This window comes from Xyrauchen texanus, chromosome 32 (assembly GCF_025860055.1).
Source record: "Xyrauchen texanus isolate HMW12.3.18 chromosome 32, RBS_HiC_50CHRs, whole genome shotgun sequence".
NCBI classification, from domain to species: domain Eukaryota; kingdom Metazoa; phylum Chordata; class Actinopteri; order Cypriniformes; family Catostomidae; genus Xyrauchen; species Xyrauchen texanus.
This window is the reverse complement of record NC_068307.1, coordinates 32,082,880-32,109,284: the sequence shown is the minus strand read 5'-3', so window position 1 is coordinate 32,109,284 and position 26,405 is coordinate 32,082,880. Positions and strand designations below refer to the sequence as shown.

At 36.7% G+C, this 26,405-nt stretch overlaps 2 protein-coding genes across 3 annotated transcripts in view; one reads left to right on the top strand and one right to left on the bottom strand.

The window, feature by feature from the left end:
- Positions 1-402: 402 nt before the first annotated feature.
- On the bottom strand, positions 403-4,685 carry LOC127626043 (mRNA turnover protein 4 homolog). The gene is made up of 8 exons (XM_052101558.1): positions 4,594-4,685; positions 4,184-4,242; positions 3,844-3,947; positions 3,655-3,736; positions 2,754-2,821; positions 2,450-2,601; positions 2,050-2,126; positions 403-569 (listed from the first exon to the last, which is right to left on the bottom strand). The coding sequence occupies exons 1-8, from the start codon at positions 4,619-4,621 to the stop codon at positions 420-422; spliced, it is 720 nt and encodes a 239-aa protein (XP_051957518.1). The 5' UTR covers positions 4,622-4,685; the 3' UTR covers positions 403-419.
- Positions 4,686-10,506: 5,821 nt separating this feature from the next.
- LOC127625907 (intermediate filament family orphan 2-like) overlaps positions 10,507-26,405 on the top strand; it is a 57,126-nt gene continuing 41,227 nt past the window's right edge. For both annotated transcript variants that reach the window (XM_052101353.1, XM_052101352.1), the window contains exon 1: positions 10,507-11,359. In XM_052101353.1, coding sequence (XP_051957313.1) covers positions 10,884-11,359 — 476 coding nt within the window. In that variant the 5' untranslated portion in view covers positions 10,507-10,883. The remainder of the gene's footprint in view (positions 11,360-26,405) is intronic.

Below are 26,405 nucleotides of genomic sequence, written 5' to 3'. Positions count from 1 at the left end.
CAAGCCTTATTAATAAACTCAAAGGCAAGCCTTTATACAAATGAAAAAATAAAACAAGTATTGTTATATAAGCACATAACATTTGAACTGTTTTTGCACCATACATGCTGGAATTAGGATGCAATAAAAAAAAACTGTAGCAGTAAAATTTGATGGATCTCTTTTATCTCCATTTTACACAGATGAAATTACTTCCTCCAGTAAGAAAAACAAAATCACCTGTTTGCTTACAGCAGACATAGCATGTCTTACACCTTGTGAATATACTATACAATAACTAATAGTACATTTCAGGGATGTTCACAAACTAAAAACAGACACACAACTGAACGCAGAAGGTTCAAGTGACTTTGACAGTCACTGGTTAAAAGAAAACACACTTTTTCAAACAAGGAAAATGTTCATTGAAAGTTCAGGTTTTATTCACTTCCTTCTCCATCATCTTCCTCCTCATTCCTGTTCTCTTCCTCATCGTCACCCTCCATCAGCTTTTCGACGTCGCCGGACTCGGAGTTCCACATGCACTTAATCGACAGTTTAAATTCCACCATCTCGATTCCGAAGAGTTTCTGAGTGGAAAAGCAATTAAATAGATTTATACAAATGAACGCACAGTTTCAATTAGATTACAACCTTACAGGACATCTTTGATCTTTAAATGCATGTCAGTGCGGTATAAACTGTCCCATTGTAAAGGTGCACTCAGTAATGTTTTTGCTAAACTTTTAAATGGATCACAATATGATCTGCATATGAAATGATGACACATTATTAATTTGGGAACACAAGGGAGGTTATTAAGTAATAGCATAATATCGATCCAACAATCCAGTGCATTCAGAAGTATTCAGACCCCTTTATTTATTTTTCACATTTTGTTGTTGCAGCCTTATGCTAAAATGCTTTCAATTATTTTCTTTCACATCAAACTACACGTGCCCTATAATGACAAAGCAAAAACCAGATTTTTCATAACTTTGCAAATGTATTATTAATAATAACAATGATCACATAAGTATTTTTGCGCTATGCTGCATCTGGGCTTTTCCACTCCAATTACATCTCGACTCAGCTCGCTTTTGGGGGGTTTTCCACTGTGGATAGTACCTGGTACCTTGTACTTTAAGTACCACATCAGTCGAGGTTCCAAGCGAGCCGAGCCGATACTAAATGTGACGTCAAACCCCTGCAGATCACTGATTGGTCAGTGAGAATCGCCACTACCGGCGTCACTGGATTTGCGACACGGGACATCAACCCGCTAGTTTTAAAGTTAGCAACAGCGATAGCAGTATCGTTTATACACGCGAATTTCAAATTGTAAAAAGAAATGGCTGTGCGCAAAACCACGCCATGGTCAATAAACGAGGTGTAGACGTTCCTCTCGTTAGCGATGAATGATATGACGCAAAACGAACAAGCCTTTCAGGAAGTGTCTCAGCTGTTGGCCGCACACGGCTACCAACGGACCTACTAACAGTGTAGGGAAAAGTAACATAAGTGCCTACAGAACCATCAAGGACCACAACAGCCGGAAGTGGAAGTGGTTCGACCAAATGAACGCCATCTATGGCAATGGGAGGGAGAGCGCCCTGAACTCAGCCACAGCGTTATTGGAGTTGACGATGGAGGATTTCTCTGCTTGAAAGCTTCACTTTATTTAGTTGACCAGCTACTGGAAAGCTTCTAAAACAACCAGGTCAATTTAACTGTTACACTTGTGTAAAATCACCATGCAACAACTGCTTTATGCAGCGCAATGAGCTAGTAGCTAACAGCTAGCGTGTTATTGTTTATGGTTTATGTTTGTGTCACGTTTAAGATGGTGTCACGGCAGTAGAGGCGGCAACTATGATGATCAGCCTATAATCCCACCCACGTTGAGGCGGCACTAAACTGCAGTGGAAAAGCAAGCTCAGAAAAGTAAAGCGAGCAGAGTTGAGTCGAACCGTAACGTGCAGTGGAAAAGTGCCAGTTGCTCTGTGTCAGCAAACAAACACAAATGTTACTCAGTGCACCTTGAAAATAATATTTATGGTATACACTCACCAGAATTCGAGCCTGTTCAGGAGTGATTGTGTCTCCCTCTTTACACACTTCAAAATCCTTTATTAGCGTGACCACACCTGAAATACATTATTATGGGATATAGTAAATGCTTTCTAAGCTGAAGAAGATTCCAGTACACTTAATGCAGGGACTATACTCCCAATACAAACGTTATTATAACCATTGTAAAGCTGTATTATTCACACAGAGAGCACATTTTCTCCACAAATAAGACTTTATATTGAAACATGCATTCCTAAAGACCTTTTCACAACAGGGATGAAATTTGAAGCAAAAAGAAAAATACAAATAATTATCCCCCCTTTAGATGTCTCGTCTGACGATTTGTTTCATTTTTCAATTTTGTTCTTAGTGTGAACAAGCCTTTAGATCAGTTTACCTTTCTTTAAAGCCGTTGGAAGGCCGAGCTGTCTCAGTTGAGGTTCCATTGAATGTGGAAACTGTTCCAGTGGTCCCTCATCCAGCGTCACTGCCATGGTTGCTATGTTACCAGAACGTGCGTAATCCATCTCTTTAAAGTTACTGAAATACCTAATAAAACGCACAGCACCAAGTTTGTTATAAATGCATCAAAACATCTGTCTATAAACAAATCTATTGGATGTTTTCATCAATAAAATGTTTCATTTAAGATTTTTAAAGCACATAAATTGTGTCTGAATTGCAAGTGAATGAACCCTTACTCTTGCACCTCTTCTTTGGTTTTGTTTGTGAATAGCACGCCGACTTCTCCTTTAAGAAACCTGCTAACCTGCAAGACAAACCAGAATACAGAGTTAAGACGGACACGGCGACAGTCTTAACATGTTCACAGGATGGATAAAATTCACTCTTGCTCACTATTAGTTGATCGATTGTGATTAAAGGAATTGAATAAACCCAAAAATGAAAATTCTCTCATCATTTTCTCAACTTCATGCCATCCCATATATGTATGACTTCCTGTTATCAGCAAAACACCAATGAAGATTTTTAGAATGCAAGTGAATTGGGTCCAAAACTTTGAAGCTACAAAAAAGTACATAAAGGCAGCATAGAAGTAATCCATAAGACTCCAGTGTTTAAATATATGTCTTCTGAAGTGATCCAATCGATCCAAACTGTAACTCCTTATTCACTGCACATCTCGTCATTACAGACTCTAGGCACGATCACGATTTCAAGTTCGATTACACTTCCTAATGCTTGACGCATGCGCAGATCGCTAGATGGCAATATAAGAAGGGTAATCGAGCTTGAAATCATGATCACCAAGGACACTTCTATCAAGATGACAGTCAAAAAGGAATAATATTTTGGTCTGTTCTAATCCACAACCTTCTGGATCGCTTCAGAAGACATGGATTAAACCACTGGAATCATGCATTAATTTTATGCTGCCTTTATGTGCTTTTTGGAGCTTCAAAGTTTTGGACCCCATTCCCTTATGAACCTACAGAATTGAGGTATTCTTTTAAAAATCTTAATTTGTGTTCAACATAACCAAGTCACATCTGGGATGGCATGAGGGTGAGTAAATGACAAGAGAATATTCATTTTGGGTGAACTATCCCTTTTCATCAACCATTTAAGGTGCTGATGTACCTTGTGCAGATTATCTTTGTATTCATCTGTTGGTCCTTTTCCTAACGCGATCATCATGACCTTGTTCTTACCTAAGAAAAACCTGAAACGCACAAACCCAAACTCTACTTTAACATTAGAAATTCATTTTAAAAGAGCATAAAAAAAGAGGTAAACCTTTGTATGCCGCGTATGTGTGCGAGTTTGTACCTGCTGTGTTTCCAGGCTGTCCTGATATCTTTAAGTTTGTTGTTTCTCATGTTGTTTACTGAGAACACAAACATGTATCTGTAGATGTCTGCACATTTCCGCAGCTGAGGGGGCGAGAAGTTAAGAGTTCATTTCTTTCCACTAATCCTAAAAATATTGCTCTGATGGTATCAGATGGTAATGACATTGTACTGAATGTTTCCCATATTCATATATCAAGATATGTGCATGATTGTACATAAGACTACCTTTGTATTATTAGCATGCTACATGTCTAAAAAAATCATACATTTTCATAGTGTTATCCAACAGAGGATCAATGTGGGGGAGTCATACTAACCTCTTCAATCAGGTTTTGTTTGGATTCCAACCCTTTCTTGGTTGTTTTAGTTAAAGACACTGGAAATGGACAGATACATTTAAAGTTCAAATTAGATTAAGATACAGGCCTTATAACACTATGTAAAGCTGTTCAACATGCTGACATAGATTAAAGTGCTTTAGTTACACTTAATAATGTCTCTTAGATTAACTATATGTCAGCCACATGAAATGTACCAAAAAACATAAACAAAATAGCAATCGTGCTAAATTATAACATCGTAAAAATGTAAATGTGAATCCGCTTATAAACTCTCTAACAAGGTTTCTTCAACTGCAATACAAAATTAATGTCTCAAATTCCCTTCTGGTGAAGCTAAATAATAGAAAAAGTCATGTGGAATTAAAAAAAACTTAATAAACGTGTACCTTTCTTGTCTCTCTTGGATTTCGGCATGGCTCTCACGTTGTCTGTTCTGTATTTTCTTCCTCGTCTGATATTCTCAGAGCGCTTCACAAACAGTGAGGAATCACACCGCCACCTACTGGTGCTCAGCGGACGCTCATGAACGTTAACTAAGACGGTTAACCCAACCAGCAACTGCATGGCTAAATTAATATTCATAAGCTAAGCTTCCGACCCAGTTAGAGGACGTTCCCACGTTCAACCAGCATGTAGCGTAGCACACCTATAATATTATTCGCTGACATGAACTGCAGTGATGTATCAGAATCAGAAAGAGCTTTATTGCCAAATGTGCTCATGTACACCAGGATTTGTTTAGTTGATATGAGAAACAAGCAAGTGCACACAGAATATTACAGTGAGACAGAATATAGAACAAGGTGAGAGTATAAATAGACATAGGTTTTTTTCTTCAAATAACTAGAATGGCGTATGTAGATGTGCAAGTGGTAATATATGTGCAGTTATTGAATGAAATATGAGAGAATTTGTACGTGACATATTTATACATTATTGCACTATGGGAGTCCTGAAGGCAGTTTAATTGTTCATATGGTAAATTGCCTGAGGGTAAAAGCTGTTCTTGTGTCTGGATGTCCTAGCGCTGAGTGCTCTGTAGTGCCGGCCAGAGGGCAATAGTTAAAAAAGGGAGTGGGCAGGGTGTGTGGGGTCCAGACAGGGCCGTATTAAGGTGCTCCTGGGCCCTGGAGCTTAACATTTCGCTGGGCCTCTATCGGCTGTCAGAGCGGGGGGACGTTTGCACTCAATCACTATGAGCTACATGGATAGAATCAACTGTTGCGCACCTTCTCTGTGATTACATCAGCATCTCCCGCTGAACGAGTTTTCGTGCGCGCCTTCCCAACAACGTTGGTGGAGGATGATCCCCCCTGGGAGTTCGGGCCACCCCCAACCCCGCTAAGCCCTGGTAAGCCTGGGTGTTAATACGGCTCTGGGTCCAGAGTGATTCTACAGTAAACAAACCTACAGTAGCCTATGCTTAAAAAGTCACTATTCTAAAGTAACTATATTTCTGTCAATAACCTGAAAGTTTAAAGGGACAGTTTGCCCAAAAATAATAATTAATCATTTACTCACCCTCATGCCATTCCAGATGTGTATGACTTTCTTCTGCAGAACACAAACAAAGATTTTTAGTAGAATATCTCTGCTCTGTAGGTCCATACAATGCAAGTGAATAGTTGCCAAAACTCAGATGCCCAAGAAAGCACATAAAGGCTGCATAAAAGTAATCAATACCACTCCAGTGGTTTAATCCATGTCTTCAGAAGCGATATGATAGGTGTGGGTGACATTTACATCCCTTTTTCACTATAAATCTCCACTTTCACTGTAACTTACATATTCTTCTTTCATTTTAGGTAATTCACATACTTCATGCATATCGCCACCTACTGGGCAGGGAGGAGAATTAATAGAAAAAAGGACTTAAATATTGTGTCTCACCCACACATATCATATCGCTTCTGAAGACATGGATTAAACCACTGGAGTTGTATGTATTACTTTTATGCTGCCTTTATGTGCTTTTTTTGAGCTTCAAATTTCTGGCCACCAATCATTTGTGCTGTATGGACATACAGAGCTGAAATATTCATATTGACGCCTATACTTGTGTCATCAGTCTATTTCTAAATCTAAGAAAAAAAGGTAAATTTTTAGTAGGCTAGTTTTATTTTTATTTAATTTTTACTTTCACTCAAGTATTTTCTGGCAAGACACTTTAATTTTTAATTGAGCAAAATTGAATCACAGTTCCCAAACATTTCCATTATATATCTGTTCTGTACTTTTACACCCTTGGTAACAACACAACAAAAACAGCTGCTGTTAAACAGGGCAGTAAATTACCAAAACTAATTATGATTATTTTAACAAGACATCTTTTCCTCAGACTCCTAAAATCCTTAAAGAGGAGTTGCCTCATTTTATGACTAAATTAAAAATGTCATTGACTCATATGAGAAAAGATGGATTCTGTAAAACCCTGTAGCCTGAATGAAGCTCTCGATACATTATTTTGAATTGAGAGTTTGAATTTGCATAATTAATCTGTCTGCTCAAACAATGGAAATAAATGATATATGATCCTCGTAAATCCTTGGGATTTCATTACACATCAAGGTACATAATTTTCATATGTGTTGACTGTTTTAATGGTCTTCAAGCCAGGACAGGTTGAAGGTACGAAGTGGTTTTGCTAGAGCATGTCAAGGTGCAGATTTTAAAACCCATAAACAGAAACCCAGTGTCCTTTTCAATCTGCGTATAGGCTTGAAAGTCTCTGGAGGCAATTAGAACAACAATTTTAATTGATTGAATGTATTATTATTATTTATTTATCGAGCCACTGTCTTCCTTTCTATTCATAAATGCCTTGATCATTAATATTATATGAGTTATGTACAATATTTGCACAATAACTGAAGGCACATGGCTTGCTGATCAAAACTGATGAGTTGATTAACAGTGAAATTGTCATTCTTTTCACAATTTACATTCTTTCATCATGTAAGAAATGTGTAAAAATGGACATGCAAATGGGAATTTTCTGTTAACATGGAACACATTGCTGCAAACATAAATATACTTTATGCATGCAAATGTGCATATCCTTTTCCTGTGTACTACAGTATTGTACAGTATTGACTTTCCCCAGTAAACTTTTACCTACTGTTGAAATCGGTAATAATAATAATAATAATACAAATAATACGTTTTATTTATATAGTGCGTTTCCACAAGCTCAAGGATACTTTACACTCCATAAACATTTAACAGGACAAAGTACATTCATGTACATTTATATAGCTTTTTATCTTAAAAGCTCAATGTGATACACAATAGCATAACAAACATTTCCAGGGATGGCTGCCATGGTGAAAAAACATCTAAACATTTTGACCAGTATGGCTCACATGGTTACAAAATCATTTTGGAGGCATTGGCCAATTTACTGACACTAACTAGGTTTTGAAACACGATTTAAATGTTTTGGGCGAGTATCTACATTACGCAGTCATGCATTAGAGTTCTGATGTTCCCTAAAACAGTTGTGACAATTGCACTTTCAGTTTAGAGAATGTCAAGACTGTTTCAAAAAATGAGCCAAAGTGATTGTGAAATGTGTACTGACCTTTTGGGTCTCAAATGTTCACTTGCTAAAAATCACCTATTAATGGACAGACAGACAGACAGAAAGATACAAATATAGATAGATAGACAGACATACAGTTGAAGTCAGAAGTTTACATACACATTAGCTAAAATACATTTAAACTAATTTTTTCACAATTCCTGACATTAAATCGTAGAAAACCTTCCCTGTCTTAGGTCAGTTTGGATCACTACTTTATTTTAAGAATGTGAAATATCAGAATACATTTATGCATTTACATTGCATTTACAATAATAGTAGAGAATGTTTTATTTCAGCTTTTATTTATTTCATCACATTCCCAGTGGGTCAGAAGTTTACATACACTGTGTTAGTATTTGGTAGCATTACCTTTAAATTGTTTAACTTTGGTACAATGTTTTGGGTTGCTGGAATTTTGTCCCATTCCTCCAGACAGAACTGGTGTAACTGAGTCAGGTTTATAGTCCTGCTTGCTCGTACATGTTTTTCAGTTCTGCCCACAAATGTTCTATTGGATTGAGGTCAAGGCTTTGTTGTCCTTAAGTAATTTTGTCACAACTTTGGAGGTATGCTTGGGGTCATTTGTCCATTTGGAAGACCCATTTGCGACCGAGCTTTAACTTCCTGAATGATGTCTTGAGATGTTGCTTCAATATATCCACATAATTTTCCTTCCTCATGATGCCATCTATTTTGTGAAGTGCACCAGTCTCTCCTGCAGCAAAGCAACCCCCCAACATGATGCTGCCACCCCCCATGCTTCACGGTTGGGATGGTGTTCTTCTTCGGTTTGCAAGCCTCACGCTTTTTCCTCCAAACATAACTATGGCCATTATGGCCAAAAAGTTCAAATTTTGTTTCATCAGACCAGAGGAAATTTCTCCAAAATGTAAGATCTTTGTCCCCATGTGCACTTGCAATCTGTAATCTGGCTATTTTGTGGTGGTTTTGGAGCAGTGGCTTCTTCCTTGCTGAGCAGCTATGTCGATATAGTACAAATTTTTACTGTGGATATAGATACTTGTCTTCCTGTTTCCTCCAGCATCTTCACAAGTTCCTTTGCTGTTGTTCTGGGATTGATTGGAACTTTTCGCACCAAACTACTTTCATCTCTAGGAGACAGAATGTGTTTCCTCCCTGAGATGGTCTCATGGTATTAATATTTGTGTACTATTGTTTGTACAGATGAATGTGGTACCTTCAGGCACTTAGAAATTTCTCCCAAGGATGAACCAGACTTGTGGAGTTCCAAGAGGTCTTGGCTGATTTATTTTGATTTTCCCATAATGTCAAGCAAAGAGGCACTGAGTTTGAAGGTCTTAAAATATATCCACAGGTACACCTCCAATTGACTCCAATTAGCCTATCAGAAGCTAATTGGCTAATTTTCTAAAGGCTTGACATCATTTTCTGGAATTTTCCAAGCTGCTTAAAGGCACAATTATCTTAATGTATGTAAACTTCTGACCCACTGGAATTGTGATATAGTCAATTAAAAGTGAAACAATCTGTCTGTAAACAATTGTTGGAAACATTACTCGTGTCATGCACAAAGTAGATGTCCTAAACGACTTGCCAAAACTAAAGTTTGCTAATATTAAATCTGTGTGGTGATTAAAAAATAGTTTTAATGACTTCAACCTAAGTGTATGTAAACTTCTGACTTCAACTGTATAGATAAACAGACAGACAGACAGACAGACAGACAGACAGATAGACAGACAGACAGACAGACAGACAGACAGACAGACAGACAGATAGACAGATAGATAGATAGATAGATTAACTTAAGACTGCACAAAGCAAGAAGTTACCAAACGTAACAACAAAATGAACAATAAAAACAGTGTAAATGAACGCTCAAACAGTGAAAGCATGCAAGCTCATTAATTATTCAAGCCCAGGGCATGCTGGGAACAGCAGCTTTGAAAAGTTAAGTAAAATTTGTTATTTTATTTACCAGTGAAATTTACTCAGATTAGCAAATAAATATAAAAAGTTTTTCTATTTTATAATTAAGACATGATCACACATTTTAAAAATAACAAGCAATCATAAATAATATTTACTTCTAAGCTAGAGCATTCATTTTTACATATTTGAATGTAAAATGTACGTAATATTTTCAAGTTCTCGCTTATACTAACCTTTCTAACAGCAGATAAAACACACAACAAATTTCCTTGACATGACATTTATGAAAAACACAGTTGTCATCAGAATAAAGAAAAAATGTACTTTATTAATATTATAATATTTTAAATGTATGTAGCTAATGAGAGTCCCTGACATTATCACAGTTATTTTTGGAATCAAAAACCATCTTGCTGTCTCAAAATCATTTGTATAAGTTGACCAATTTTGCCCTATAACTATAGCCTAATCTATTAAAGAATTTTAATGAGAAAAACAAACGTGTGTTATTATTTATTTTCACACAAATGATGTTGCTAAATCTACATTAAAGCACAAGAAATTAGTTTTCTTTTTCCTTTATTTTGCGACTATAAAAACATATTTTCTTTTAGCTCCGTTCTCCCCCAATATATAAAATATGTTGTAGTTTGAGTTTATTTACAGTTTCTCCAGGCTCTCTCCCGCGTGCTCGAATGCGCGTCTCCGCGTCCTGGGGCGCGTGTGCGCTGCGCAGCTGAGGGCGGAGAGTCTGATGCGGTATCTGCCTCTTTAGGAACACGAAACATGATCCCGTCGCGCCGGTAGAGACGGGTATAAAACGGTTTTGTGATTGCGAGGCCAAACCGACCAAAACACAGCGACCATGATATTTATGTCAGTGTGAACGGAGAGTTTGACGCGTCAGCAGCGAGTCTTGCGTTATTCTCAATGAGATGAGTCGCAGAACGCCAGCTGTCCCAGAGACTCACATCCAGATAATGAGTTGACATACACATACCAGCTACCGGACACCGCTACAGCTGGGTGTGCGCCGTTATTCCTGCTCATTTCCATGGACAAAATGATGCTTTTTGCAGAAAGGATAGACAGATAGTGACTGCATTGTTTGTTTCTACTCAGTCAATTATATTTTATAATAACTCATTTTAGCTCACTGATACCGTTTTTTATGAAAAGATGAACTCGATGTTGTTTGGGGAAGGTTTTTTGGGCGGTATGGTGAGCGGTGCGCCACCGGACGCGGTACCGAGAGCGCTGCGCAACGACCTGGGCTCCAACATCCACGTGCTCAAGACCCTCAACCTGCGGTTCCGCTGCTTCCTCGCCAAAGTTCATGAGCTGGAGAGAAGGAACAAACTCTTGGAGAGCCAACTGAAGCAGGTCTCGGACAAGCCGAGGTATCCGGGCTACTCCTTTACGCGAGAGGTGGCGGTCCAGACGGACTCACTGGAATCGCGACTTCCAGGCAACATCTGGAGTTTTAGGCATATTTTGAGACAGGGTGAGTGCGTGAAGACCGTGCAGGGGCCCGGAGTCACCTGGACCCATCCGGATGGGGTAGGAGTCCAAATTGACACCATCACCCCAGAACTAAGAGCCATATATAATGTTCTGGCCAAAGTCAAACGGGAGAGGGATGAGTACAGGAGAAAGTGAGTATTAGATATGCTGCTGTCTTGATGTTTTTGTGCTATTTAAACATTCTGTAAGCAACATTTACTTTGGATTTAATTCATTCAACATCAAGTTCTGTATAGGCCTAAATATGAGTCTGTTGAACTGGTCAAAGCATTCCAAAACATTATTTAGTCCTGCTTAGATTCATTTTTAAGCATAAATGTGACTTCGCAGAACCACCTACTGGTTCTGTTTAAGTTCTTTAGGCCTAAAAACGAGCCTGCAATCTTTTCTTTCTCTGCTCAATATTTCTGGGGGAGACTGATTCATTGCAGCAGAATATCTTGGCAGCTGAACAGCAAATATTGAAGGGCCCAGTTTTTCATGCTGGACAAAGTCTCAAGACTTTCCAGTTTATTTATCTACTGTATGTTGGTGAGTTTGCATTGAGCAAAATTTCTGACAAATGATTCATTAGATGTTTCATGTTATTGAAGTGATTTCTTTTGGTGATGTCATAAGGCATAAATGACAATTAAGATTGGAACTATGAGTGCATTCAAGATGAAATCACAACATGCACGTATAGCTCAAAATAATTTGAGAAATTATTCAAATTAAAATAAGCCAAGCCTGTTTATCTCTGCATACATTGTCGAAATTGGTCAATTGCAATTGTTACTTTAAGGTGCTATTTCTACTTGCTCTAACCTATAAAAATGACCTTTGTTGGTGTACGTGTCAGGTTGATTTAGTCAGATTAAATAACAATTTAGATTTCATTAAAACCAGTTAATGTCAGTGGGTCTAATCCGATTGCAAAGTAATTATTGAAACCTAATTACTATCTAGTTAAAAGTAGTGTGAAGCATTACATTTTGAATAGTAATCCGATTACAGCTACTGATTTTAAATTCATTTAATTACTTTTAAGTACTAGGATTACAATGGAAGTGAATGGGGCAAATTCGTAGAGGGTTTAAAGGCAGATATGTGAAGCTTCTAATTTATAAAATCACTTTCATAAATTGTTCTGTTAACTCATGCCTTATTTGAGCTGTAAAGTTTTTTTTTAAATCGTAGTTTTACGATTCTACGTCGCTATGTGGTAACGAAGTTGTACAATTTTATATAAATCTACACAGAAAATGTTAGTGAGTGATTTTTTTTTAATTTTTTTTTTGTTTCACACAATTCATGTTAACACGCATATTGTTTATGTCTTGTGGCAAAAATCTTATGTTAACGGATTGGCCCCATTCACTTGCATTGTAAGTTCCTCACTGGAACCTCAAAAAGGACGGACGAGTCGAAACGACTTTTGTAGTAATCAACATTATGCCACAAATGCTGTCAATTGAGCTCAACTTGTATTGCACCCGGAATATTCCTTTTAAAAGTGAAAGTGATTAGTAATGTGCTGGGTTGGGGAGTAACGGAATACATGTAACAGGATTACATATTTAAAGTACAAAATATAAGTAACTGTATTCCACTACAGTTACAATTTAAATTTGTTGGTAATCAGAATAAAGTTACATTTAAAAAGTATTTTGATTACTGAAGAGATTACTTTGCATTTTATTGTCATTTGTTTAATTTAATATTTAGTCCTTTCAGATGAAAAACATTTATACATATAAATGATGCGATCCAAAGTGCATTTGAACAGCGCTGAAACACTTTCTTATGATGTGTGACATTCATACGAGCAGACAGAGAAGTACATTTGAAGTAAGTTTGGAGCAGAAGAAATAGAAATAAACCTTGTGTAAATTGTCAGCTTTACGCTAAGCTAAAATGCTATTTCTAGCCATTTTACATGCACATGTTACCAGACACGATCATATTTATTTATCAAGAAAATTCACGTTAGATCATAATTTCTTTTTCTCTAGTAAGTCCTTTGCTATTAGGGCAAAACTCTTATTCTTGTGATAGAATTTTTGTATTGTTTTTCTGTTAAAATATAAAAAAAATCCCTTTAGAAGGAACACTATTTATGCTTTTTTCAGAGAATGTATTTTAACATGTATTTTGTCTTTGTTTGTACTGAGTTTTTATAGTCAAAACAAGTGCAAAAATCTACCAGTGCTGAAGAAGTAATCCAAAGTATTTAGAGTACATTACTTGCCTTTAGTAATCTAATACAATACATTACAAATTACATTTTACAGCATGTGTTCTGTAATCTGTAGTGGAATACATTTGAAAAGTAACTCTACCAAACCTGGTAATGTGATTACTTTTCCAATGAAGTAATCAGTGAAGTAACACAATTACAATTCAAAGAAGTAATTTGCAATAGAATAGTTTAATTGGTAGTTTGTTTAGTTGGTTACCCGTAAAAACTCTTTTTACAGTTTACACTGAAAACAAATCTAACCTAAAAATGTGCTTCATGTGGTCACAACTAAATTAACTGGTTTGGTGCAAGTCAAAAATGTTTTTTTAACATCACTGAATAAACCTGTATACATTAAGTTATGCCAACAAAACCATTTTTTTAAGGGATTGACGAGGTGGATCCAGTTCAGCAGTTGTCTTGGGCCACATTTAAATTTCCATCTGTTAGATCTACAATAATTACAGTACATAAACACATATAGCAGAACAGCTTCTAAATATTGCTGAGCTGATGTTCTCTAACTTTGCAGCTGTCCCCCGAAATATGATCGAATGAGCAATGCAAATCGGTCAAGACAATTTCTATTGATATATTTCTTTTGTTGATATTCTCTTATGATTTTTGAGGTGAATTGTAAAAGTGCATGTTTTTGTGTGATTCATCTAAATAAATAAGACCGGGATTAGGGAGATTTTCCTGCTAATTCGTCGTGCCTTCATAAATGTGCTTTTCTGAGATTAAAGTTTGTTCAGAGAAAATCCTTCATGTCTTTTCAAACTTCCTTTAAGAGAAATCTTTACTTGGGCTGCACCATTTCATACTGCTTTCATCTGTCTTTAACTGGGACAGAATGATTTGAGAATACTGCAGCGTAAGGAACAGTGACCATGAATAAAACATGCTCTGGAGGGACGATTTTGTCCAACCTAATGGTTCCTTTAAACAAGATCAAACAGTATGCACAGTACTGGGATATTCCAGGTGCTATATGAACATTCATATGAGTTGATGCATTTAACAGACCTGAGATCAGTTGCAAGGCTGTCTGTCAAGTTTTCCATTAGATCCTCTAATAAGGTTGCCTTTATGAGTGAATTTCATGAAATCTATAAAGAAAATGTCACTACAAAGTTCGAATCCAGGGCGTGCTGAGTGACTCCAGTCAGGCTTCCTAAGCAACCAATTGGACCGGTTGCTAGGGTGGGTAGGGTCACTTGGGATAACCTCCTCGTGGTCACTATAATTTGGTTCTTGCTCTCGGTGGGGCGCGTGATGAGTTGTGCGTGGATGCTGCAGAGAATAGTGTGAAGCCTCCACGTCTCCGCGGTAACGTGCTCAACAAGCCATGTGAAAAGATGCGCGGATTGACGGTTTCAGACGCGAAGGCAACTGAGATTCGTCCTCCGCCACCTGGATTGAGGCGAGTCACTACACCACCATGAGGACCTAGAGCGCATTGGGAATTGGGCATTCCAAAGAAAAAAGAAAAAAGAATAAAAAGAAAATGTCACACATGTAAGAAAAAAAAAAGAGAAAGTAAAGATGGTTGTTTTATGACTATTAAAATGTTTGCATGGAGAGATTATTTTCACGACATTCTCATTACAGTAATGCAAAAAATACTATCATTATTCTCAGTATTGTAATATTAAACAAGTTATTTATTTATGTTGCAGATTACATCATGGTAATATTTTTTCTACAGCCCTTAACTTATGTTGATCACAATATTGCAGTGTTATGAATCTAGTGACATTTACCATCGAGAACAGTAGGAGCTACAGTCACCACACACTAGCAGCCATAAGGATGCACCAATCACATATTATTTAAAAACAATAATAACAAAACTAGTTTATTTTCTTCATTTTTCAGCCTGATATTTTTGGACAGGATTTGTAGGATTGACCCTTATATAGCGAGCAGCCCTTACGAATGAGAAATGAATAATTCATTTGGATATTTATATATGGGTTTTTATTAATGCGTGACTTCTGAATGACTTCAACCATTCTGGCCTCAGAAGGTGTGTGTGTGTGTGTGTGTGTGTGTGTGTGTGTGTGTGTGTGCTGACTCACGAGTACATACTGCTGCGTTACCCTCCAGAACTCAACAATGAGCTCAAAATGAAGGAGAACAGAGAGGAAACCAGCTCTTTTTCCATCTTTTCACTCTTTTATTCCTTGTATGCATCACATCCTGGTCATCATATCAGTGATTCATTGGCCCACTTTAAAACAATTGGGTTTCTTGGCTCGCCTCTGTGTGGGAGTGTTGTCAATGACCTTTATGACATCAATGAGGACTATAAAAGATGCCAGTATCATCTTATGTGTGGTATGCAGGACAAAATGTGTGATCTAATAACTGTTAGTCTGTAAATTAAGTTAGTAAATGGAACCTAATAGGGACTCAATGTATAATTTAGTGTTTTACGGGATAGTTTGTTGTAAGTACAAGGTGAATTGTTATTAGTGGTACTTTGCTTAGATTAGCATTACTATTGCTCATATTGAACAAATCCCTAACCCAAATTATTGAACTTCAACACATAACTCCTCTTTCCTAAATGATCAAACCTACGGTTTTTGCCTGGCAGGTGATCAAATAGTTGAAAAACACAGATAATGGTAATTAATTGATAGAGTTAAAGAACTGTTCTAAATGCTCTTAAATGACTTTTCTGTTAAAGGTTCTATATATATATATATATATATACTATATTTTTACTGTACTAAATCATAAAATGATCATAATATGTCATTAGAGAATTAGGAGATGAGCTAAGTTGAAACAATGGCTTCTCCAATAACAGTGCTTCAGCCAGTATATTCTACTTTGAAGTTTCCATTCCGGGCCGGAATTTCTGTTTGTTTTGGCCTGTGTGATCCCGCCCACTCACCAATAGTATTTCGACACCGCCTGGTTGCCAGATTTGAAAAAGTTTGCAGGCAAACAAACTGGATCAGAGATAACAGATTCCACCTGACCTAAAAAGCCTCACCATCCATCTAAAAACCATCATGACTAGAGGTGTAGTAAAACAAGGATAAATATTGGAGACATTTTCAGTTTTGCTCAGTCTGGCAACCCGCATGAGTCTGGGGGGCAGACAACTCTCCAATATTTTGAATTTGGACTGCAGTACCCATTTCAAATGCTTGTTATCACTCTTAAATATAGCACCTTTAAAGCTTTAATGCCATCTCTATAATACCCCAAGAACAACATCTTAATCTCCGCCTACAATTTGTCCCAGTTTTCCCAAATTTAAAAGCTCACCTCACACACATGCGGTGGACTAATTGCAAAAATTGGTCTCATTTTGACATTCTTGTTTTTACAAGAATGTTCTACAATGTTCATTTTTACAAGAATGTTCTACATTATTTTACTTCAGACCTTTGTACAAGACGTTGGACAAGAAAAGCTAGCTTTATACCATGTATACCACATTTGGTTTTCAGTCATTGAAAATGGGAACAATTTAACAGTTTTTGGATGGATTCACATTGAGAGCCCCATATCTCTTGGATTTAACTATACAGGGCCTTAAAAATGAAGATACAAAAAGGAAAATTTTGGGAAAGGTTTTACCCTCACATCATTGGGATATAGTGCAACAAATGTCACTGAAGTCAACTGATTTACGTAATAGGCCTTTCTAAGGTTAGGCTATTTTTATTATCACCGAAAATTGTCGTTTTGACCCCTTTCCAAAATAATGGATTACTCAGTAAATATTGAATTATGGCATTTAATAATTTGACTCATAATCAAATATTGGTATTCCAAAACTCCAAGTATGTTTTTTTTTTTTTTCCTTCTTTATAATCAATGCAGCAATAAAGAAATCATTACGCTGGATAGGAAGTGGACTGTTAAGGATCAGTATCTTAAGTATAGATGTTACAGCATATGACTTTAACAAGTATATCTACATCCACCTCCCTTCCGGTTTGAATGGCCAGCAGACTGCAGTGACTGGACACAAAGAGCGAGCAAAGATTGATGGGATATTTGTCTCGCTGGCTCACTCAGCAGTGTGTGTGTGTGTGTGTGTGTGTGTGTGTGTGTGTGTGTGTGTGTGTGTGTGTGTGTGTGTGTGTGTGTGTGTGTGTGTGTGTGTGTGTGTGTGTGTGTGTGTGTGTGTGAGTGAGTGAGAGAGAATGTTGGTGTTGGAGGAAAGACTGATATACTGCAGTCAGGTCACTAGAATATGTGTGTTGATCTGTTGCAGTCATGACTTCATTAGGAAAACATTCTTTAGCATGTTAAGAGATACAATTAAGAAATCAATATGTGTTTTCTGACGTATAGTTCATGTCTGTTAGTTTTGACTATATGCTAGTTTACTATGAATAGTTGACAATTATTAGCAGATATACACATTTTGAATGTATAGTCTTTGTTTTCCCAGAAAATGGGCCAAAAATAATAATGACTAATTTTGCACTCAGGGGTGTATCCAGATATTTGTCCAACAAAATGCTCTCCCCGTAATACCACCTGTCTCTGCCTAGCAATAGCAAGGAGCAAATCAAGTTTTTTTCTGGTCTGTGATGCAAACTAAAGTGCTCGTCCCCAAGATGACAGAGAGAATTGATTTTCTGAAATTGTTTTACATTCCCTTTCAATAAGTTTTGCGTTCCCTCACAATTAGTTTGGATTCCTCCACAAAAGTTTGCGTTCCCTCTACAAAAAATGTTTTGCATTCCTTAACGATAGTTTTGCATTCCTTCGCAATAGTTTGCATTCCTTCACGATACGTTTTGCGTGCCTTTACAATAGTTTGTGTTCCTTCACGATACGTTTTGCGTGCCTTTACAATAGTTTGTGTTCCTTCACGATACGTTTTGCGTGCCTTTACAATAGTTTGTGTTCCTTCACGATACGTTTTGCGTGCCTTTACAATAGTTTGCGTTCCTTTACAATAGTTTGTGTTCCTTTACAATAGTTTGCGTTCCTTCACAATATGTTTTGAGTTCCTTCGCAATAAGTTTTGCATTCCTTCACAATCATTTGTGTTCCCTCACAATAAGTTTAGTGCTCCCTTGCAATAGCTTAAAGCAATAGCCATCCCTTATGAAAATTAATCATAGTTTTACTTCAGTAAACATAGTTTTACTATGGTATTTGAAGTAAAACCATAGTAACCAGAACTATTAGAATTTTATTGCCATAGTTTTTTTTTTATGTTTTACAACAATATAATGATTACAATAGGGTTACTGGTAGGGCTCCATACTAAGCACTATTGGCTATGTAAAAAAGGACAAGCTCTTTGATATATCTTGCCCCAACTTCCTGTTTCAATTGGAAATTCATCAACACAGGAAAGAAAATTGCGTTCGTGAATTTATTTCATGAAATACTTCTGTAATGCAGTATATTACTGTTTTCACCTGGTAGCCTCCATCACCACCGTCAGTTCCTTCACACACCAGCGGGACACTTTCTCCTGCATGAATAATTGAGTCACAGCTGAATTTAGCTTCTCTGCTGTGGATCAATGCAAGAGCCCTGATGTTAAATATTTGGACTCTTTGATTCCACCTGTTTTAAAAAAATTAAGCTAAAATTAGCAGAATGCAGTGAACAGCTATGTGAAGTATTGAACGAATATAAAGTATATGAAGACTATATGAGGTAGTGCAGAATGATTTGCCCTGTAATTAGAAACATTAGTGTTTTATGATTTGATGGCAGAGTTAGGCATCTTTTTACTTTTGAATTTGAATTCTTTAAATAAAAATAAAAACGGGACGAAAACAAATATATATAAAATATATATAATATTTATCGATATATATCTTCTCCTATTGTCTGTAATTCTAGCGTGCTTTCAATGTACATAGTATGTTCATTCTAATGAATATAACTATGGACATATATGGAATTTTTCAAGAGTGGCTCAGATTTGACTTTTAATATTGTGCATAACTTACTATATTATATAATTTTCTACATTATATTTTATATTAAATAGACATTTGTAAATATGTTATATTTATATCTATTAAATATATATTTAAAATATCTATTTGTCTGTCTGTCCGTCTATGTAAACTACTAAAGAAAAGTGCTGGGTATGTGTGTATGTGGTAAATAACTTATGTTTCTGGGATGGTCAGGCAGATTAAAAGAGCATTAACACTTGAGAGACAATGTTTCATAGTCTTTCAGTAAGTGGTTGGATATCTAGATAGTGCTGTGTCTCTTTCATGTGGATGGAATGGGGGTGTGGATGACGTCTTGGGTTGATTGCACTCTGATTCACTCTCACTGATCTCTGCCAAGCTGGCACACGTACACTCTGAGAATTACAATGACGGCACAGGGCATGTCTCATCCATGACCTGTTGTGTCCTGAGATTTACAGGCAGTCGATGGCAGTGGTTTTCAACTGGTTTTGTTTCATTACATCAAGTAGCGACCCAAACACAGTACAAAAATTTTCCTTAAAGAGACAGACAGTTCACCCAAAAATGTAAACGTTGGCATTAACCTATTCACTTACCCTCAACAGTATAAAGGTTTGAACTTTCATTTTTGGGTGAACTATTCCATTCAAATCAAACAATGAAACGTATCAAATGAGATAATGTAGGTCTTTCCAGAGCCCACTTTGTCACTTTGCTTTTAAGCCTTTTAAAGAATTCTGGGTGATTTAAAGATCTTTTTGTGTGCATTATCAACCGTTTTGCTCCTGTAAAGAGAATTTGTTCTTAGCACTGTTAGTTCAGTACTAATTAACATTTTTTTTGGCACAAAACTCGATCAGAATTGAGAAACTGCAGGTCACCAAAAGGATAAAATCATGTTGCAGTTTGGCTGTTATGCTAGCAAAACAAACCATTTTATGCCCTCTGTAGAACACATACTTTAATAAGTCTTAACAAGTTTTGTTACCCAGCACAATGACAGGAAAGTGGAAAATCTTAAATGTGGTTTCCACCTATTGGAAATGGTGCTTTCGCAATGATTAATATCACCCCAAGCATTAGCAACGCAAGTTATCCAGAAACGAATGAACTGATCTTGGCTGCAATAACAAGTTATTAAAACAATTAAGTGTTCTCTCTTCTCCCAAAGATTGATTAGACTGAACATGTAAAGCATTTTATGGCCACACCGTGCCACACCTGGTTTGGTACTAAAGGCACTAAGGTGTATCGTGGGCAGGGACATACTCCTGTTGTGCGTGAGCGCTCTTTTGGATTTAGATGAGGAATGTGACAGCTAGCTAGATTGAGTCGTTTGCCAGTCAGCTAAATTATGAGATAATGAGTTTGTTTAACGATGGATCTTGGCACATTGCTGAATTCACTGGGTGCGGCAAGTCTATGGATTAGCCGTGATGGCTCATCATTCAGATCTTTCATCATTACATCTGGAATAGTGATAAGGTTATGTTTTGTTTTAGGACCCAGATTCTACAATGGACTTCAAGTGGCGACCCCACGCAATTCCAAAATTAATGATCATAGGAAAGTAAACAAATATCTCCTTAAACTCAAACATCGAAATGCATTGATATTAGCATGAAATTTATGGTAAGATTTGTACGTTAAGTTGCCTTGAAAAGTGCAAACACTGTGTGGTAGGGCGGAGGGCGGGGCCGGGTCGTGATCCTACACACACATGACGGACATGTCCGCTAACGATCTCTCTCTCCCGCATGGCCCTCTGCAGTCAGCCTTTAAACCTCACGGAGGCATAATTAGCCTAATACGGGACCGGGTGTGTAGGATCACGACCCGGCCCCGCCCTCCGCCCTGCCACACACTGACTTAAACGTGTCGTCAAAACATTGAGATCATAATAGGGTTGCCACCCATTCTGTAAAATACAGGATCGTCCCATATTTAAAGATGAAAAGGTGCATCACGTATCAAATCAAATGGGATGCGATCTGTCCTGTATTTGAGCTGGTTTGATGGCATCACCGCAAAATTGACTGACTGAAAACTTTTTCCAGCAGCACCTATAGTTCTCTACAAATGAATATATCATAGCAAACATATTTAACATTAGCATCCAGGCAGTCAATTTATTTTATGATGTACTGTTTTTACACTAAAGCAGTTTATGCAGCAATCTGAATCCCGGTTCGAATCACGCTCCGAGTGGGTCAAGCAGGACCGGTTACAGTGGTGCCATGACCCGGATGGGAGTGAGCTTTATGTGTAAACCTCACTCCCCTGACCTCAAGAGACGCACGCACTAGTCTCCCAAGCCGGCTGACGCCAGCTCGACTCCCGCTCTGAGTGGGTTGAGCAGGACCAGTTACATAAACCTATCAATGAGTTTAAATAGGCACAAACTATGTTTATCCACACTGTATTTAATGTAGTGTGGGTCATATTTTCTTTTACCATGACTAGTTTTGGCTAGTTACCCAGTTGCTCAGATTTTTTAACACGTGTCAGGTGTTGTATTAAATGTCCACACCTGTTTCGCACATGCCTGGGTACGGCTGTTTTATTACTGTGTCATTAATCTCTAAATCCACACGTGTGCCTCCAAATCCCTTCCTGTCTTGTTCATCATGTTATTTTTTCTTAGAATCACACCCTGTGATTTGGACCGAGCAGTGAAAATTTGGTTGAGACTATGTGGCTTCCTCTCGTGAATAACTACGAAACAAGGGCACCATTGAGTCTTTCTTGCTACTATACATATTTTTTTTATGTTAAGTTTATTTCGAAAATATTGTCATATTTTAATGGGTTATTTGGAAAAAATAAATAAATAAATAAATATATATATATATATATATACAATATATAGCTGCAGGATGTGTGCACAATATACATACAGGTACTGCATACTGCAGAAATAGTACGATTAGTATGGTATTATTCTATTATGAACTTCAAAGACTTCCATGGATCAGATTTTCAAGAGCTTTGTGCAACATTAAACCAGATTTCCATGTTGGACAACTCTAGACTGATCTCACTGTGATCAACAGTAGGATGAAATCAGTCTGTGCTCACCGAAATGCGAATAACTGCCACCCAAGGGCTGAAGCCGGAAGTGTTAAGGTGAAATGTCCACAGGGTGCTAAAAGCGAGTTGTATTTTTAGCTGTAAAGGATGAAAATTCAACAGGAATGCCTATTTTATTAATAAAAGACCCTAACCAAAACCCAGGCTTAACCTAACCGTCAGTGGAATTTTTTTTTTTTTTTTTTTCATTTAAAGCAAAATAAAAAAATAAAAAAACTCCAAACCACACTGGGATCAGGACTTGTGCCTCATAGTGAGCTCAACTACTGATATAGGATTTCAATGGCCGATAACGGTATCTAGAGAGCAGCATGGCCGATATGATTGCCAGAATACATAATAGAGTTCCATAACAGCAAATCAGATACAAAAGATCTGAAGTGAAACTAACAGTTATTATATGCAATATTAACTGGCCAAGCGAACACTGTTATCGGCTAATGTCGATCGTGAAAAAGGCCAAATACTGTCCGATTAATTGGCCTGGCCAATAATTCGTCTATCACTAATTAGAAATTATGCAAAAATCTCTGATAGATGCCACTTGTCAGTAATGGGGTAAATTTCAGGGTACATGAACATTCGGATGCAGTATATTGATTTTCCATGTGATCAAAATTTGTGTTGAAAATTCATAGATCTTCAGATAATTGTGGTTGTTTATAGACACAAATCTCTGTTTCATACCTTGTGCACAGAGGTGGAAACTAACTAATTACAGCTCCTCTCGTTCCAGAACTTCAGTAAATTTTTCAAATTTTTCTACTTTTTTTTAATTTTTTTTTAAGTATAAATAAATAATAGTACTTTTTACTTTTAGGTGTCCTCTCTTCTCTAGCTTCTCATAGACTTTCTGCCCTGTCACTTTACAAGAACTGTAATACTGTGATTTTCTGCACATTTTATTTTATTCTGGAAAGGAGCCGTTCATTCAGGTAAGAGGGAACCGTCTGAACACGTTTAACCACTGATCAAACTTCACTTGTTTTTAAGGTAGGCAATGTTTTAACCGTGTCAAACATGAACACTGGTTTGACATACAGTAAATGAGGGGATATCTTGTTTTCTTGCTACTTTATGTCTAAAACAAACTTTTAAATACCTTAGAAAGATACAATGCCAATAGTGTCACAAATAATGGGGACTTGGGGCAAAAATGCCAAAGAAATTAACAAAAATATCCCCAAAATTCAAAATACAGAAGCAAAATATGCCCCCACAACGAGTTCCCGTGTTTTATTAGTAATTTATTTAAATTGATCATTTTTATTATAAATGCTAATTTTGCACAGACGGGCTTTCCATTTCTAATAATCCTCAGCAGTTCAGTATTGCACTCCTGCATTAAATCCCATAACCGTTCACCCCTCTCGTTCAAAATGAACTGTCCTACTGGGCAACACTCCCTCACGGTCCTGTTCTGTAATTCCCTGTCCTGTGCTGCTGTTTGTTTGTCTGCAAAGAGGCCAAAAGTGTAAAAGGGATGGATGCTATATAAAGATGGTATGAAAAATCACTAAACATTATGTAACCAAATGCTACAATTTAATTATTAATAATAATAGCTCATGTAAAATATACATTTCACACAGTTTAGTGAGAAATATTATATAAACTGTATATGTGTTATTGTATTATAGTTGTTATAATAAAGTCATAATTAACATTATGGATATTATGACTTTATTATAACAACAATAATACAATAACACATATACAGTTTATATGATATTTCTCACTAAACTGTGTGAAATGTATATTTTTGCTTCAGTTGGCACATAGAAGTTGATAACCGTTTGCTTAATAATCTCATTCCATATCTGGAAATTGCTGCAAAATCATAGAGGATACATTTCCTGTATTAGTTTTGTACAGTATGCTAACTTAATAGCCAAAATACTTGGACATACAGTACTGTGCAAAAGTTTTAGGCACTTGTGAAAAATGTTGCATAGTGAGGATGTCTTCAAAAATAATGCAATAGATAGTTTTCATTTATCAATTAATGGCATACAAAGACCAAGCTAAATCAATATTTGGTGTGACCACCTTTGCCTTCAAAACAGCACCAATTCTCCTGTTACACCTGGACACAGTGTTTCTTGGTTGTTGGCAGATCGGATGTTCCAAGCTTCCTGGAGAATTTGCCACAGTTTTTCCTATTTAGTCTGTCTCAGTTGCTTCTGCCTCTTCATGTAATTCCAGACTGACTCGATGTTCAGTCGGGGCTCTGTGGGGACCATGCCATCTGTTGCAGGGCTCCCTGTTCTTCTATTCGCAAAATAAATGTTTGGGAGTCTAAAATGTATATTTCCTATTGACACACTAAAGTTGAAAATATAAATAACCATCTTAAGACAAATGTTTTTTTGAAGCATCTTATGTGCATAAGACTTGAGCACAGTAATGTACGTGAAAGAGAATAAACCTGAAATTGGAATGTGTTTCAGTCACATTATGTGGTTTATAGATGATTTAGAGAGATTTAGAATGTTACAAAAGTCTATTTCTATTTAAATAAATGTATTCTTAAAGTCTGTTTGTCCAAGAATCCTGTTGCAGCAGTGCAGGTCTTTGGCATTTCGAAGCTGCTAGTTTAGGACCTGTGAGGAGCCTGTTTCTCGAACTAGAGACTGTGATTTACTTGTCTTTTTGTTGTGCATCTGGGCCATCCACTTCCCTCTCTATCCTGGTTAGAGATTCTTTTTCCAAACAGTAATGCATGGAATATCCTTCATCTCTCTAAAACAATAGACTTTAGGAGAAATAGAATTTCAGGAGAAATGTGATTCTTTTTACACACACACACACACACATATATATATATATATATATAAAACAAAAATTTGACTTACAGGTGTAAAGCCACTAAAGCAACTCATTACCTTGGCTAATGGGGTGGAAACACACTGTATTGTGATTTCCGCATGGTAGTGCAACCATTTTCAATTGCTGTAATAATAAGACAATTTTCTTGAGTACCAAATTATCACTTTTGAATGCTTTTAGAATTGGAGGCACGTTATATGTTTGCCATCACGGGTAAAACATAAAAATGGAATAACTACCACTTAAAACAATTATTTCAAACTGTAATAACAATTTGCAATTAATGATTTTTGATCAATTTCATGGATCCTTGGTGAAAGGAAGCATCAATTATTTTCAAGAACAAAAATGTCTTTGTGTTCTAAAAATGGAAGTGTATATACTAAACATAATATCATTTTCATAAAGTAAATTGTAACGTAATTACTTCAGTAGTATTTCGTCAGACTACTAATTTACTCTTACTTGAGTCATAATATTTCTTAGTACTTCTACTTGTACTCACGTGAATTATTTCTTCAGTAGCAGTGCTTTTACTTAAGTAAAAAAACTCTGTACTCTTTCCACTACTGCTTATGCATATGGTCAATATTCAAAAGCACAGATTATCTTCAATCTCATATACAAAGTTATTCAATGTTATTACAGTTTGGGTTTTAATCTTTGTCTTTTTATATCTTTCTAACATTTCTTTAACCCATTTATTTCTTGCAGCCATTTGGCTGTCCTCTTTGTGCCCTTGGGTCAGATGTTACTGATATACTCAGAGCTCATTTCAAGGTGTGGAATATTTTCACTCACTCTATTTACAGCACTGTATTTGTGACATGTCTATTGCTATCAGAGAGAAGAGAGGACTCATGACCCTCAGTTGAGTCATGTATTAATTCAGTCCACATTAATGATAATAACCATGCATGCTATTGTGGCATGTCAGTATACTCCTATTAAAGAGCCAATGAAATCACAATGGGAAACCAAACCATTTAATTGCATCTTTAACTGTAGTTCCATTTAAGATATGTTTGTGTTTTATGTTTTTTGGGGAAAAAGATTATGCAGAACAAGTATTGCATCAAAGTTCTTGTTGCTACTGGATCAGGTTTGGTA

Bases quoted from the DNA above. Each gene is read 5' to 3' on its own strand.
- LOC127626043 (XM_052101558.1), bottom strand. From the start codon at position 4,621: ATGCCGAAATCCAAGAGAGACAAGAAAG. The intron at 4,243-4,593 runs GTACACGTTTAT...GTCCATTTCCAG, and splicing joins ATCCAAGAGAGACAAGAAAG to TGTCTTTAACTAAAACAACC. The intron at 570-2,049 runs GTGAGTGTATAC...TTTTCCACTCAG, and splicing joins CTGAACAGGCTCGAATTCTG to AAACTCTTCGGAATCGAGAT.